The 14856-nt window shown below is 38.1% G+C and overlaps 1 protein-coding gene across 2 annotated transcripts in view; it reads left to right on the plus strand.

Moving 5' to 3' along the window:
- MSLN (mesothelin) overlaps positions 1 to 14856 on the plus strand; it is a 28018-nt gene that overhangs the window by 7646 nt on the left and 5516 nt on the right. For both annotated transcript variants that reach the window (XM_077274418.1, XM_077274419.1), the window contains exons 12-31: positions 501 to 688; positions 1999 to 2087; positions 3788 to 3903; positions 4646 to 4770; positions 5054 to 5186; positions 5322 to 5534; positions 5622 to 5789; positions 7681 to 7815; positions 7907 to 7956; positions 9372 to 9492; positions 9577 to 9662; positions 9981 to 10104; positions 10201 to 10385; positions 10692 to 10782; positions 10859 to 10979; positions 11579 to 11763; positions 12019 to 12174; positions 13721 to 13854; positions 14384 to 14520; positions 14693 to 14787. In XM_077274418.1, the coding sequence (XP_077130533.1) occupies positions 501 to 688; positions 1999 to 2087; positions 3788 to 3903; positions 4646 to 4770; positions 5054 to 5186; positions 5322 to 5534; positions 5622 to 5789; positions 7681 to 7815; positions 7907 to 7956; positions 9372 to 9492; positions 9577 to 9662; positions 9981 to 10104; positions 10201 to 10385; positions 10692 to 10782; positions 10859 to 10979; positions 11579 to 11763; positions 12019 to 12174; positions 13721 to 13854; positions 14384 to 14520; positions 14693 to 14787 (2652 nt within the window). The remainder of the gene's footprint in view (positions 1 to 500; positions 689 to 1998; positions 2088 to 3787; positions 3904 to 4645; positions 4771 to 5053; positions 5187 to 5321; positions 5535 to 5621; positions 5790 to 7680; positions 7816 to 7906; positions 7957 to 9371; positions 9493 to 9576; positions 9663 to 9980; positions 10105 to 10200; positions 10386 to 10691; positions 10783 to 10858; positions 10980 to 11578; positions 11764 to 12018; positions 12175 to 13720; positions 13855 to 14383; positions 14521 to 14692; positions 14788 to 14856) is intronic.

A 14856-nucleotide genomic window follows, 5' to 3' on the forward strand; every position in this document is an offset into this window, starting at 1 on the left:
GTTAGCATTAATAGTCGCATCTCTTAAAAGCTATCTGATTTCGCATTATGTAATATATATGGAAAGATTGGGAAAAACTTACACGTATTGTTGAAACATTTTTGTGATATTGTAAAAGGTCTTGTGACCAAAACAGATGTTGGGAACTAAGGGATAAGAAGATAAATATGTTCAGGTTACATCTCAATACTTTTTTCCTTGCTAGATTTGGGAGATTTGGAGGTTTTATAGCCCAACAATACATCTAGCATAGAGAGTGTCTACTAATTCTTCTACCCTTGAAAACATTCATGATAATGGCAAATAAGAGGGTGCAGACTAAAGGTCAGGCCTTTGTAATATTCTACCAAGGCATGGAAACAATGGATTGTCCATCTTTTGCCATGATGAGCTGAGAGTGTTATGCAATCCTGCACCAAAAGAGGTTTTCTACTTTGCTTAATAATTCTTTATTAAATACACACCAAATAATTGTTTCTTATGCTTTATTTGTTTTGTAGGATGATATCAATCTTGCTGTCTTCGAGACCGTGTGGCCAATTTTTGTGTCAAATTCTAACCTTCTCAATGACTCTGATACGGATATATGGTTCAATGTTCGATTCAACAACTCTATAAAACTGATAACATTGGAGCAGCTAAACGTCACAGGAGTTATCAATGCCAAATGCCTCTTTTACGAAAAGCTGTAAGAATATACTTTTTTTTTGTACAGTAAAATTTTATGACATGTTCAAAAATCTCTGTATAATTTTAAGGTCAAAATAAAGGAAAAAAACCTAAACAATGTGCATTGCAATAATATGTTATGCCTATAAGCACAAAATAAAATCAAAATACCTAATCAAAAACACGTGGAAAGGCCAATAAGTAATGAAAAAAAGTCACATTTTATTGTAAAAAAAAACTTTTACATGATTAAAAAAAGATATAAAGTACACCAGGAAATAAGTGGGTGAACTAAAAGTTATTAAATATTGTATAGAAGGAGATAGTCCAAATAAATACTTTTGAACAAGGAAATACTATAAATGAGGTAAAAATGACGGTTTAAGAGCAATATTGTGGGAATGATTGTTGACAATTCCTTCAATACCAATAGGTGAAAGGAAGCACATCAGAAATATAAATATATAAGTATACTAGGAGCAGTATGAAATCCAATTAATTCACGGAGGTGGTTCGCCCACTGGGTTTGACTAGCGACTCACCCGTAGCTTCATCAAGAGTCGTCACCCCCTGACAAAGCTACATGTGAAACATGAGTCGGACCTAGTGGGTGATCCATACGAGTCCTAGTATACTTATATATCTTTACTTATATGTATATTATATAGAGCTGTGCCTCCTTTTACCTATTGGTATTGGAGGGATTGTGGACAACAATGCCTACAGTACTGACATTAAACCTTGATTTTCCCCTAATAGTATTTCCTTGCTCAAGGATATTTATTTGCACTTTCTATTTCTATATAATATTTAATTGTTCTTGGTTCACCCGCTTATTTTTCTGATGTACTTACTGTATATTCTTTTTTAACCAAGTATTAATTGTTAATGTTGTAATAAAATCTATCTTTTTATTACCACTTATTAGCCTTTGCACGGTTTTTTTGTTTAGGTATATCATAAAACTAAGGGGAAAAATAATCAGTCTTGATATCCAGGTGCCTATCCAACCCACACTTTTGGATGCAGACTAGTTATTCTGTGATCACTGCCATTCCCATGACCATCTGATATATTTAGGATTAATCTTTTTTTCTCCTCGGAAGGGGCATACAATAGCTCGTGGAAAGATTGATGTGGTCAAGTGAAAATGGGCAATGTTTACGCAGATTGGGATTAAATTTAGCTCCCATAAACTGAAGGTTTTTTTCAAAATCCTAGTCAAATTCTACATTAAACACGCAATAATGTTAAGCATGATCTATCAATCAAAGTTGAGTGAACAAGTCATTTATGTAACAATTGATTGTTCATTTATTTTACCATCAGAGTGAAAACTCTATCTAACCATTATGGAGAATACAGCGACACTACACGTCAAGATATTTACAATGTCCTCAAGGAGTACCTCCAGATAGGTCTGTATATGTATTGAAAACAAAGATGGCTCTATCTACAGATTTATCTATCTCACTTTGTTTATTGCTTTCCTTTACTTCCCTCTATATTTTTCAAATCTGCCAACCATCACAAGCAAATTCTGCTATTCTAAAGTCTTGGAACATTGGTTCACAACTCATTTAGGACCTGTAATGAGGGGTTATTACCGCTTGGGGTCCCTGCATTTGAACCCTCAGCAATAGATGATAACTTACTATTTTAGGAATATCCCTTTAAAAAATGTCTATCAATACAAAATGGCCGTGAAAATAAGACAATAGCATCATGTAGAGGACATAGCACAAATAAAAACCATACCTTTAGTGTCCAAATCCAATAATGCATTTGCTATAAATTTGTGCTTGGTGCACCTTTACGGGACTAGGCAGTTCTGTGCACCTTCTCAGCAGCTTGCTTTGAATCTGTCTCTTCCCTCATATTTCATGATCGACAGCTCTGGCTTTACAGATGCCAGAGATAAATGGAGAACAAGGAAGTGTGAAGATTCACAGACATACTAAGCCATATCAAGAGTTTACCAAGCAACTTGATGACACATTTGAATGAAGAATGATTTGTGGCAAACAAAGCAATGGATCTAGACACAAGAGATATGATTTTTATTAGTGTTATGGAACCTACAATGTGCCCTGCGTGGTTTGAACAATCTTTTTCTGCTGATAAGCTCCCTTTAATAACAATATCACAGAAGATGACTGGTTATAGAATCATAGAATGTTAGAGTTGGAAGGGACCTCAAGGGTCATCGTCTCTAACCCCCTGCTAGATGCAGGATTCATTAAACCGTCTCAGATGTTTGTCCAGCCTCTGTTTGAAGACTTCCATTGAAGGAGAACTCCCCACATTCTCAGATCCTCTAACAGTTCCTCGAAGGACATACCTTGCAGTCCGCTCACCCTCCTAGTAGCTCTTCTCTGAACTTTTCCAGTTTTTCAATGTCTTTTTTAAAATGTGGTGCCCAGAACTGGACACAGTATTCCAGATGAGGTCTAACCAAGGAGGAGTAGAGGTGGATAATTACTTCACGTGATCTAGACTCTGTGCTTTTCTTAATACACCCTAGAACTGTGTTTGCCTTTTCACTGTGGTAACTCATGTGCAGTCTGTGGTTTATTAGTATACCCAAGTCTTTTTCACACGTGCTCTTGCTTAGTTCTATTCCTCCCAATGTGTAGATGTAATTTTTGCTTTTCTTGCCCAGAAATACCATTCTATTAGTCACTGCCCATTGTTCAAACTTATCTAGATCCTTCTGAATCCTTTCTGTCTTCTCTAGTGTTAGTTATCCCTCTTAGCTTTGCATCCTCTGCAAATTTGATCAGTTTACCTTCAGTTCCCTTATTAGGATCATTTATAAAAATGTTGAACAACACTGGGGCCAGGACAGAGCCTTGTAATACCCCACTTGGAACACTTCAAATTGGATGTGCAACCATTTATTACCACTCTTTGAGTACAATCACTGAGCCAGTTATGAATCCACCTAATTGTAGCCTGGTCAATCCCATACTTAGTCATTTTTGCAATAAGGATAGTATGAGATACTTTATCAAATGCTTTGCTGAAGTCCAGATATAATATATCTACCGCATGTCACCGATTATAATGGGAAGTTTTACTTATAAATCTTTCTCCGGTTTCTAATTTTTTTTCTTAGGTCCTAATCCAAGGTGCTATACGGAGGGGAATAACTCATGGATAGTTTACCACTTGGAAGATTATTTGAGCTTTTGCAGTGCTGATGATCTCAAATCCTTCAGCAACGAAACATTGGTAACTGTGGATTAAGTCTCATCCATATTTGTTTTTCTTTCCTCTGCAGATCACTTAAGTGGGATCCATATTCAAGCTAACATCTCAATTAGTTCAATGAAAGCATGATGTTGGCCAGTCCAAATGTTTTTTTTTGCAAAATAAGTGGAGTCAGGGATCTCTAAAACATTGGTTGGATTGGGGGCTAAATTACCTGCAACTTAGCAGCTTCTTTAGGGCAAAATATCTGCCGTCTAGGGGCAGCTATAGCTAAAATCCTATCTGAAAAGTTTAAAGAGGTTACCTGCTTTAGACAATTCTTTTTTGGTAGACGGATTCCCCAACAGTAGGCTGATAACAGGGTATTTCACTGTGCGGACCTTCAGAGACTAGCTGGAGAACCAGGCAGCAAAAGTTCAATTCCTCTACAGCAAAACTATAGGAGAAATGAAGCATTTTATTGTGTCTACTGAAATCAACAAGATGTCCATCTAATGAATGTATATGCCAAGTTCTCCAGAACGACATGTGCTTGTTGTAGCCTTATTAATAATCAATTAGGGTCCACAATGAAAAAAAAACATTGTATTAAATCAGCATTCATGAATTGGGCACTTAATTTTATTTTTTTTAAACAGACAACCCCTTCTCGATAAGACAGACAAACCTTTAGCTATATACAATATTCCAGGGCTGAGATACTTTGCAAATAATGTGTTACTGGAGGTGCATTGATTCACCCCTTTTATTTTGTCTTCAACAGTTACAGCAGTTTTCAGTGGACAACGAAACATTGGCTTTGGTTCAATCACTAACTCTTAATGAAGACTTTAAAGCGTACTATGCACAGTTATTGACCACAGAAAATTCCAACTTTCCATTAAATATGTAAGCTGGTTTCCTTTTAAATAAGTTTCATGGCAATTTGTAGTTTGCTGTTAGAGGAGTAGAATAAATGCGGGGTGCTCTAGGTGTGTAGACTCTTCCTTATTATTCCCCCTCTCCATCAATAAGGAATCTTGAGTATTACTGCAGTCGTTAAGCTGTCTACTTTCAAATAATACAATTACTTATCTCATCATGCATTAGAGCAGAGCAAAGATGTTATATCTTCGATGATCCTAATTCCTCAACCAAACTCCCTCAACAATTTGGCTTTTTTTATTTGTAGGATTCCTCAAAATATTCTTTGCTATGCAATTGCTAACCTGAACATTGGAACTATCACTGGTGACCAAGCTACAGTTACACTGAATCTCCTCACGTCGTGCAACTATGGCATCAACTCTACTGTGGATAAAGAAGTAAGTTTTTCAGTCACATTGATCTCATTGATAATCAATATACTGCTCTGAAGGGTCGTCGGTGGCCATCTCCAGGTCCGTGTTCGTTTGTGGCTAACTTTATTTACTAATTGGGCATAATATTTGCTTTTTTAGGCATTGACTGGTCTCCTGTCTTCTGCAACTAAGATTACGTCATCTCTCCTTCAATCACTTGGCTCTCTAGCGGTTGGACTATCCACATACACAATTGAAAACACAGACAGCATCACCTTAAGTGACAGCTTATCCACCCTGTCTACCATCAATGGTTGGACAGTCACTCAGGCGTCCGCCATAGTTAGCAAAATAATACAAACTGGTTCTCCGGTAAGATGAAACTTGTAGACATTAGGTGAAGGAAAGCTACATAACGAATGCCTCAACTAATAATTGAAATGTGTTTTATTCTTGTAGATCACTGTGGACATGTTTCAAAAGCTTGGCACCTTAATTATTGGAGTATCGTCTTCTAAAATAAGCAGCTTGAGTTCTGAAAACATCTTAGCTCTGGCTTCCAACTCGATATTTAGCGCCCACATGGAGCAAGCCCCGGTTGCACTCAAACAAAAATTTGTCCTGATGGTAAGTGTGTCCAGTCGTCATGCTAATAAAAAGTTGGCATGTGGTAACAGTATCCAAAAGAATTGTATTGTCACTATATTGCTGTGAGACAGGACTTTTGTTTGTGTATATATTCACAGTGGCATAACTAGTGGCCCCAACTATCACAGATCTTTTATTTTATAGTTTTTTCATATGGTGCAAAAGGACCTTTGGGGCACCTTAGGCTCCAGGACCTGGGTGCGATTGCAACCCTTGCACCTTGTATAGTCAAGTACTATGATCGAAAACACCACACCTCTGTTGCGTAAAACAAGCAGAGCAATTGACGACCATGCATGCACACCTACCCTCCTCCAGCTGTCAATTAACAATTGAAAGTAAAAAGAAAGTGGCTGTCAAGGGAACGTAAACAGGAGTATGCACTTATAGAGGCATCTTCACAAGTTAGGAAGTTCCAGTTTCACCATGGGTGGCTTCAATGCCTGCAAAATGTCTTCACCTTCAAAAGCAATGCTGCAGTCAAGACACTAATTCTTCCTTTAAAGAGCATCTGATTTTAAAGAGGTCTTTGACATGTACATCAAAGGTCGTGCTCCCAGCACTTGATGTCTGATTTAATCACAGCAAGGGCCTCTTGTAGCCGCGGGAGGAGCAGTGCTCCACCTGCGGCTGTTAACTTGTTAAATCCAGTTGTCAATCACTGACAGCGGGACTTACTACCTACCAGCCGGAAGTTTATCATTAATTCCGGACATCGGTGCCCCTGTAACGTGATCGGGGGCGCCAATGGGTTATCATTACAGCTGTGGGTCTGTTGATGACCCCCATGCCTGTCATTATGAGTATCCTGTGAACACTGGCCCATGGCTGTCGTTCATAGATGGTGAATTCTGCTATACATAGCATGCTATGTATAGTATATCCGATCAGATGATCATAGCTTCAAGTCTTTCAAGGGGACTATTGAGGACAGCAAAAAACAATTCTTAAGAAAATGAAAAAAAAAAAAGGTTCAAATCACCCCCCCCTTATTTCCATTAAAAATAAAACAATTTAAAAAAAGCACATAATTGGTATCTCTGCGTTCAGAAAAGTCAGATCTATCAAAATATATAATAAACTAATACGATCTGTAAAAAGCGTAACAAGAAAATAAATCAAAACTTACATTTTATTATCCGCCACAACTTTGCATTAAAATGCAATAAGAGGCGATCAAAACATTGTATCTACCCCAAAATGGTATCGATAAAAACATCAGCTCAGGGCACAAAAAGTAAGAACTCACTCAACCCCAGATGCCAAAAAATTAAAACATTACAGGTCTCGTAAAAAGGCAACAACAAAAAATTATTTTTACAAAATGTCTGAACTGTATTTTTACCCTTAAATTAAAAAAAACTCATACTGACCTGGGGAACTATATTGTTAGTTTTACCATATAATGAACATGGTAAATAAAAAAAACAATTGTGAAATTGCATTGTTTTTGCAATTGCAATGCCCTTGGAACTTTTTTCCCGTTTTCCAATACACTATATTGTAAAATGAATGGTGTTGTTTAAAAGTACAACTCGTCCTGCAAAAAATAAGCGCTCATATGTCTATAAAAAAATATAAAAAAGTTATGGTTCTTGGAAGAAGTGTAGGAAAAAACGTAAAATCAACGGGTACTGCAGTGGTTAAACATGCGACCGCTAAATGACTTCCGAATGGCCACATGCAAGCTAATTAGAGGCCTATTCGGGTAGGCCGATGAGGATTCTATTCTAATAATTGTTAATAGGATTATGGGGTGGACCATCGTCATTTTTTATGTCACTGTTGTTCCTTTGTTATGCTGGTCCATATTTTAATATTCTTTACTAAAATGACACAGCTCTCACATAACAAACTATGTTTTCTGCAGATTATTCATGCCAGCTCAAGTAATATCTTCCAGTCTGTACCAGCTAACCTAGCTAGTGAGATCCCTGCCTCATACTTACTATCGTCCAGCCTTAATTTCAGTGATATATCCGGAATGAAATGGACAACCAGCCAGGTATGGCAACTGCTGTTTTAGTTTTTTTCGGACTAGTAAATTCATAAGCAATATACATTATTTTATTGTTTTTATCCATTTCATTCTGCAGGCTCGAATATTTTTCCAGACTGTGCTTATCCAAGTTACGGACTATTCCAAGTAAGTGACTTGTTTGCTATTAAAGAAAATAAATCTATATGAGAATATGTAAACTATAAGAAGCTCCTGCTTCTTGGTCCTGGTCGCTCTATTACATTTGTATAAGATTTCCTATGTGGCAGCCCAGACCGCACTTGCCGAGGTGATATCCTCTGGTTGCCATTTTATAGGCTGTGTTTGGCAATATATTTGTAGGCCTAACTTACATTAATGTGACGGAGCCACATTTTTTAAATCTGACCAGTGTTACTTTATGTGGTAATAACTCTGCAACGCTTCAACAAATCCCAGTGATTTTGAGATTGTTTTTTCGTGACACATTTTACTTTATGATAATGGTAAATTTAGGTCAATATGTTTTGTGTCTATAAAAAATATCAGAAATTTGAGAAAAATGTTACAAAAATTTGCAATTTTCAAACTTTGAATGATTATCCCTTTAATCCAGATAGTTATAACACACAAAAACATTTATAAATAACATTTCCCACATGTCTGCTTTACATCAGCACCATTTGTAAAATGTTCTTTTATTTTGTTAGCATTTTAAAAGGTTTAAAAATGTAGCAGTCATTTTTCATTTTTTCAAGGAAATTTACAAAATTTATTTTTTTAGAGACCTATCCATGTTTGAAGTGACTTTAGGGGTCCCATATATTGGGAAACCCCCAAACGTGATACCATTTTAAAAACAGCCCCTCCTGACATACTGAAAACTGCTGTCGGGTAGTTTATTAACCCTTCAGGTGATTTTCAGGAATTAATGCAAAATGGCATGACAGAAATGACAATGTGTATTTTTACCACCTAAATGCCGCTGACTTCTGAACAGATTACTAGAGCTATCAGACTCTAAGGCGGCTATTTGGTCATGAATTGCCATGACAAACATAAGGACCACACAATCATGATCTGAGGGCACCAAATGGGATAAAGAGGAAGCCCCCACACTCTGTTAACCATTTATATGATGTAGTCACTATTGACAGCAGCATCTAAGGGGTTAAACAGAGTTGGACGGTGCAAACACTGACCGTGGCTGATACAGCAAGTTGTCAGCTATAGTGGACAGTGAACAGCTGCTGGATTGTCACCTGTATAGGGTCAGTTAAAAGACGTACTGGCGGTCATTAAGGGGTTAAGAAAGCATTTTGTAAGACAACCCTTTAATGCTTCTAATACATTAGAAAACTATAAAAATGTACTGATTCTTCCGCACCAATGCGAACCCTATTCCATCAGGTTTGGTCAGTAGATATACCGGACGTCTTTGCTGGGAGGGTAATACTATTCTACTCCATTACAAAACGGAAAAACAAAATCACGCCCTTCTATCATAGCATGATACTGTGGAGAGATATCTTCAGAAGAGAGGTTATAAAAACAGTTTTAATCTTATTACCTTTTTCTTATAGATTATCATCTAATATCCTGCAAGGTTTTACATGTGGAGCTGCCAATAAACTAAACAATAATCAGTTTGTCAATCTTATTAAGTCTATGAATGGCAAATCAGTGAACTTAGAAAGTAGTCAGGTAAGAAATTCCAGACAAAGGGATGCACATAATGCAGCCAAGATGGCATCATAAAACTCTCTGCTATGTTCTTTTTTCTTTCAGCTAAGCTGCCTGGCCAATAGACTCACAATCAGTGGAGCAACAGCAGATTTCAGCAGCTATTCCAGTGATGTCCTTCTATACTTGGGGTAAACACTTTTTGATCTACAGCATAGAGTGTAAAGTGTAAAAGGGGATTTTTTTTTTTTCTGGGCCTGTTCACAAACATTATGTATTGGAGGAGTACTTGAAAGTTTATCAAACCTCTAGATCGTGACAAGAACAGAGTTCTACAAAATGAGACTTCGCCACTGGATGGGGTGAAGATTAGGAAGTCAACGTTGTGTACCGAAAGGATTCGGCAATCGGCATCCATGTTCGAAATTGCTTAAATATAAAGCTTTTGTGTTCATGTATAAAAACACATTAAAAACCTAAGATTAACCCAATGTTTATTTCCTTTTTAGACCCTATACCACACCATCAGTATGTAAGAATTATTTCACAAGTGTAGGAAAGGCTAATATAGATCTGCTGGCCCAGGGATCTGCAAGAAGAGTATCTCTAATGAGCAGTGCAAGAGCCTGTCTGGTAAGGCATGGAAGGACTGTGGTTTGTACAAAGGGACAACTAACCATGCTATGCATAAATAATGCTGTGTAATGTCTGTTTTTCTGTCTAATACAGAACATAAGCAGTGCAAGCGTTATTACTAAGGCGACCCTACAGACGTTGGGAAGCCTTGCCTGTGACCTGTCGGACAATGAAATTAAAAATTCAGATCCCTACATATTACAAGCTCTTAAAAACTGCACGTCTTTCACTGACTCCCAGAAGTCGGCTGTTTTACTGACGTTGAAGGCCACATATGGGTATGTATGTGAAACCATATCAATGAATTTTCATTGGTGGGATTTTGTGAGACGGGACTTTCATCGATTTAAGGAATCTTCGGTTCTTCTGACGATCATGGTCCTCAGATTTATTGCTTGGAGATATTTGTGTCACTCTACATCCAAAATTTCAGAATACACTTATATCTGTGAATGGGGTCCATAATGTTGCATTCCTCTAATCCCTATATAGGGAAAGGTATCCGCCAGTTTATGTTACTGATTGATGCTGACGACTGGAAACCTCTTGTCAGTTATCTCACAAAGTGTGCTACTTTTCTCCAGGGATCCTTCTCTCTGGACAGTCTCGACCATGGGACAGATTGGAAGTCTCTGCAGCGCTATTGATGGTACCACCCTTAAATTGATCAACACGGTAATACATACTTCAAATACTACACCATATCAAGAATAATCTAAAGAGCACACTGAAAACTATTTTTACATTGCAGGCTGTAAAGCGGCAGTTCTTCCCCGGATTCCTGACAACAATGAAGACGAATTCTAAGATGGTCTTCCTTCTTGTGATAAGTCAACTGAAGGTCTCATCAAGAATCGCCACTCGAGCAGCACGTACGTTTTAAAGAATACATTTCATATGATATTTGACTAAAAGGACTTTTTGCACACAGACTTATACAAAAAGCTGCCAGTTGCTCTGTGTTGGTGGCACAAGAAGAAATAAATAGGTTTCTGGTAGATCAACTATGAATATGCAATATCTTAGCCTCCTGAACACCACCTTCATGGGACAATTGTGAAGCCCCATTATACCTAATGCTGGAACTGAAAAAAAATGGATTAATACACATATAGGATAACATTAATGTGTACCTGCTGCTGACATATCTTAAAACATTACATATTAGGGTTTTAATTATGTTTATCTACTACTAATTATTTTTATTAATAGTTGTAAAGTAGTTATTGACTGTGCTCTGGAAACTCCATGAGACTTCCAGCCTAGCTTGCCAAAAGGACTAACCAATCATGATTTTAAGCAATACAGTTTGTTACATTCAGTAAACTGAAAACAAAGATGTGATAAGATTATCCAGGTGTACAAATGGTCCAAGAGGCCATCTAATGTAGAACCTGTCATAGTGGCAGATTTGATGGTCCACATATGTCCATGTATAACGCTTCTCATATTTCCCTATATCTCTACACAGCTGATTGTGAAGAGCTTACTACAGATTTGATTGCCAAGCAGAATGAATATATTGTTATCAGCTACACAGCCGGACAGCTGGATGCCTGTCTCAGTAACATAACCTTAGAAGAAAACCTGGAGATCCTTGGAAGCCTGGCCTTTGAAAATAACCAGCTCCAAGTACTCAAAAATAAGCTGGATACGGTAATGCGTTTACTACATATGTTTTCTTTTTAGTAGAAATTATTTAACACAGACAGACCTCCAAGAGCCAATAAGTTTGATAAAGTGTTCCCATTGCACTGCTTCTAAAATGTTGTTACCCTCTGGGTAAAGAAATGTATACAGTCTTTAGTACATTCGAACCTCCTCCTAGTGGTGGCTGCCTGCTGCTAACTTTTATGAAACATTTATCACTAACATCAGTTGATTTCATTTCATGTTTTTTACCCCTCACAGATCTTTCCTACTACTATACCAAATGGGTATCTCATCCAGATAGGGAACATTGCCATGATGTACAGCGCAGACGAAATAAGTATGTGGAACATAACAACAGTGGACACTTTAGCAGATATTCTAGAAGGTGCATCTTGGCAAACCAATGACTCGAAGGTAAGTCTCCTGGAGCATATTAACGTCATTTTCAAGCATTTACTATATGGAGAACAGTATTGGGATGTGCCTCATAATAATTAAATTCAGTTTTTTGTTTTATTTAGTCCCATTGTTGCAGATGTTTATCCACCGACCCTTCTCCATGCCATCTGCCTTTATTAACATGTGTGAAAGAGCAGCTTGTTCTAAAAAGATCACCAATACTAGCATGGTTCTCTATTAAGATGTCAAAATTTTAAGAGGACGTGCAGATGTTTAGTATTGGTAACACATTTTTTTAAATGGCTGGGCAGCTGAATGGTGCCGTACATCACAATTCCCAATGCCAAGTGTTGGAGGAAGTGGTGTAAAGCCACCACCACTGGGTTCTGGAGGAGTGATGGATCACACTTCTCTATCGTCTGCGTCTGATGGAGGAGTCTGGGTTTGATGAATACCAGGAGAACGTTACCCCCTGACTGCCCTATGCCTACTGTAAAATTTGGCGGAGATGAGAAAATGATCTGAGCTTGATTTTCAGGGGTCAATTAAGAAAGGCATAGCTACACCAAATAACAAAGCCATTGTGTCCCTCCCCACACTATACTGTAAAAACTGCTGAGCCTTTCCACTGAAGTCATTGATGACTAAAATTAGTTATCTTTTTTAAGACAATTCTGTCTACTGGATGTACATATAACAGTATATTTCCAGAATCCGTCTTTTCCTCAACCCACACTCTACCAAAATGCTCGTGCATGCCCTAATCATCTCCCGCCTCGACTACTGCAACATCCTCCTCTGTGGCCTATCTTCTAACACTCTCGCACCCCTCCAGTCCGTCCTTAACTCTGCTGCCCGACTAATTAATCTCTCTCCTCGCTACACTCCTGCTTCCCCTCTTTGTAAATCCCTTCACTGGCTCCCAATTTCCCAGCATATCCAGTTTAAATTACTAACACTGACCTACAAAGCCATCCATAATCTTTCTCTTCCGTATATTTCCACACTAATCTCTCAATATCTTCCCTCACGTAATCTCCGGTCCTCCCAAGACCTCCTTCTCTCCTCCACGTTTATTCGCTCCTCATCCAATCGCCTCCAAGACTTCTCCCGAATATCCCCCATCCTCTGGAATTCAGTGCCCCAACACATCCGGTTATCCACTACTTTTGGATCCTTCAAAAGAAACCTGAAAACCCATCTCTTCAAAGAAGCTTACAGCCTGTAATGACCACACGGCCACCTCAACACCATTAGAGCTACTGCAACCCCCAACCTACTGTCTCCTTCCCCATAATCCTGTAGAATGTAAGCCCGCAAGGGCAGGGTCCTCGCCCCTCTGTATCAGTCTGTCATTGTTAGTTTTGTTTACTGTGATATTTGTATTTTGATGTAACCCCTTCTCATGTACAGCGCCATGGAATAAATAAATAATAATAATAATAAAATAATAATAATAATAATAACAGTATATATGTATACATGTATAAACACATACACACCTCATAGACTACCAGCATAGTGTTGCAATCTTCTAATTATTTGGCTATATTATTAACAGATTGATGCCTTGGTGACACAATATCTAAGTTCTTCAAATGCGAGTTTGGATGGGACTGCAATCACTGTCTTGGCCCCTTATATCTGCGGGTTAAATGAAACCACAATTCAAAAAATTCCTGATAATGAACTTAAGTAAGTATCCTCTGTGCTTTTTAGAGGAATTAATGTACAATAAATAATTTCTTAGATAATACAATATTAGGAGGCAGTAGCTGCATGATTTCAGCCAGGTATGTTTAACTGTGAAAAACCGAAAAACGTACGTAAAATGAACTTTAATAGCTGGCCAGGGATTGAGCTGCACAGTAGACTAGTCGAAAAGGCGGATCTCCAATGGCTTCTCCCCGCCCACTGTCTTGGAGTGACAGGTCTCTCCCTGTACATGCACACAGGGAGAGACCTGTCGCACAACGGGAGCGGGAGGAGAGAAGCCGCCAGGGACCCGCCTGTCTGACTACTCTGCCGTGCGGCTCAGTCCCAGATGGCTTTTAATGTGTTTTTTTCTGAAATGTCGCTGCATTTTGGAGTCAAACATGTCTAGCTGAAAAGATGCAGCCAATGCCTGATGCATGCTGCCTGTGGCTTGGGCAGCAGCTATCAAATGTCAGGTTCCCTTTAATGTGGAAATTGATGCATGCAAAATTATTTCTTTTAATTTTAGAAATTCTAGCCAACCTTTGGATACATCAACTTGTACTCAGGGCCAGAAGGATCTTCTCTACAGCAAGATGAAGTCAGCTTACTCAACCTCTGGGAACTCTTCCAACGCTTATTACGAAATGATGACGACGGTGATAGGTAAGAGATTACATTGTGGAAATTTGCAAATGTTTTGTCAATGTCGAAGAAAAATGCATAAGGCAGCTGCAGTGGTGGTTGCTGGTCTTTTGGGAGTGGGGTACTTTACAATCCTATTGTTATTTGTTACTAATTGATACTTAAAATGTTTACTTAATTATTTCTCTTGCAGGAGGCTCAAAATATGAGGATCTGCTCCTTTTTGCAAAAAGTAACCCAGAAATGGATCTTACTACATTTACATCATTGAATCCATCTGAAGTTAAGGTAAAAATGTATAAAATTAGGAATATCTGTCCCTACCCCAACACAGTATAGAAAAACCATTCCAAATGA

This window comes from Ranitomeya variabilis, chromosome 7, assembly GCF_051348905.1.
Source record: "Ranitomeya variabilis isolate aRanVar5 chromosome 7, aRanVar5.hap1, whole genome shotgun sequence".
Lineage (NCBI taxonomy): Eukaryota > Metazoa > Chordata > Amphibia > Anura > Dendrobatidae > Ranitomeya > Ranitomeya variabilis.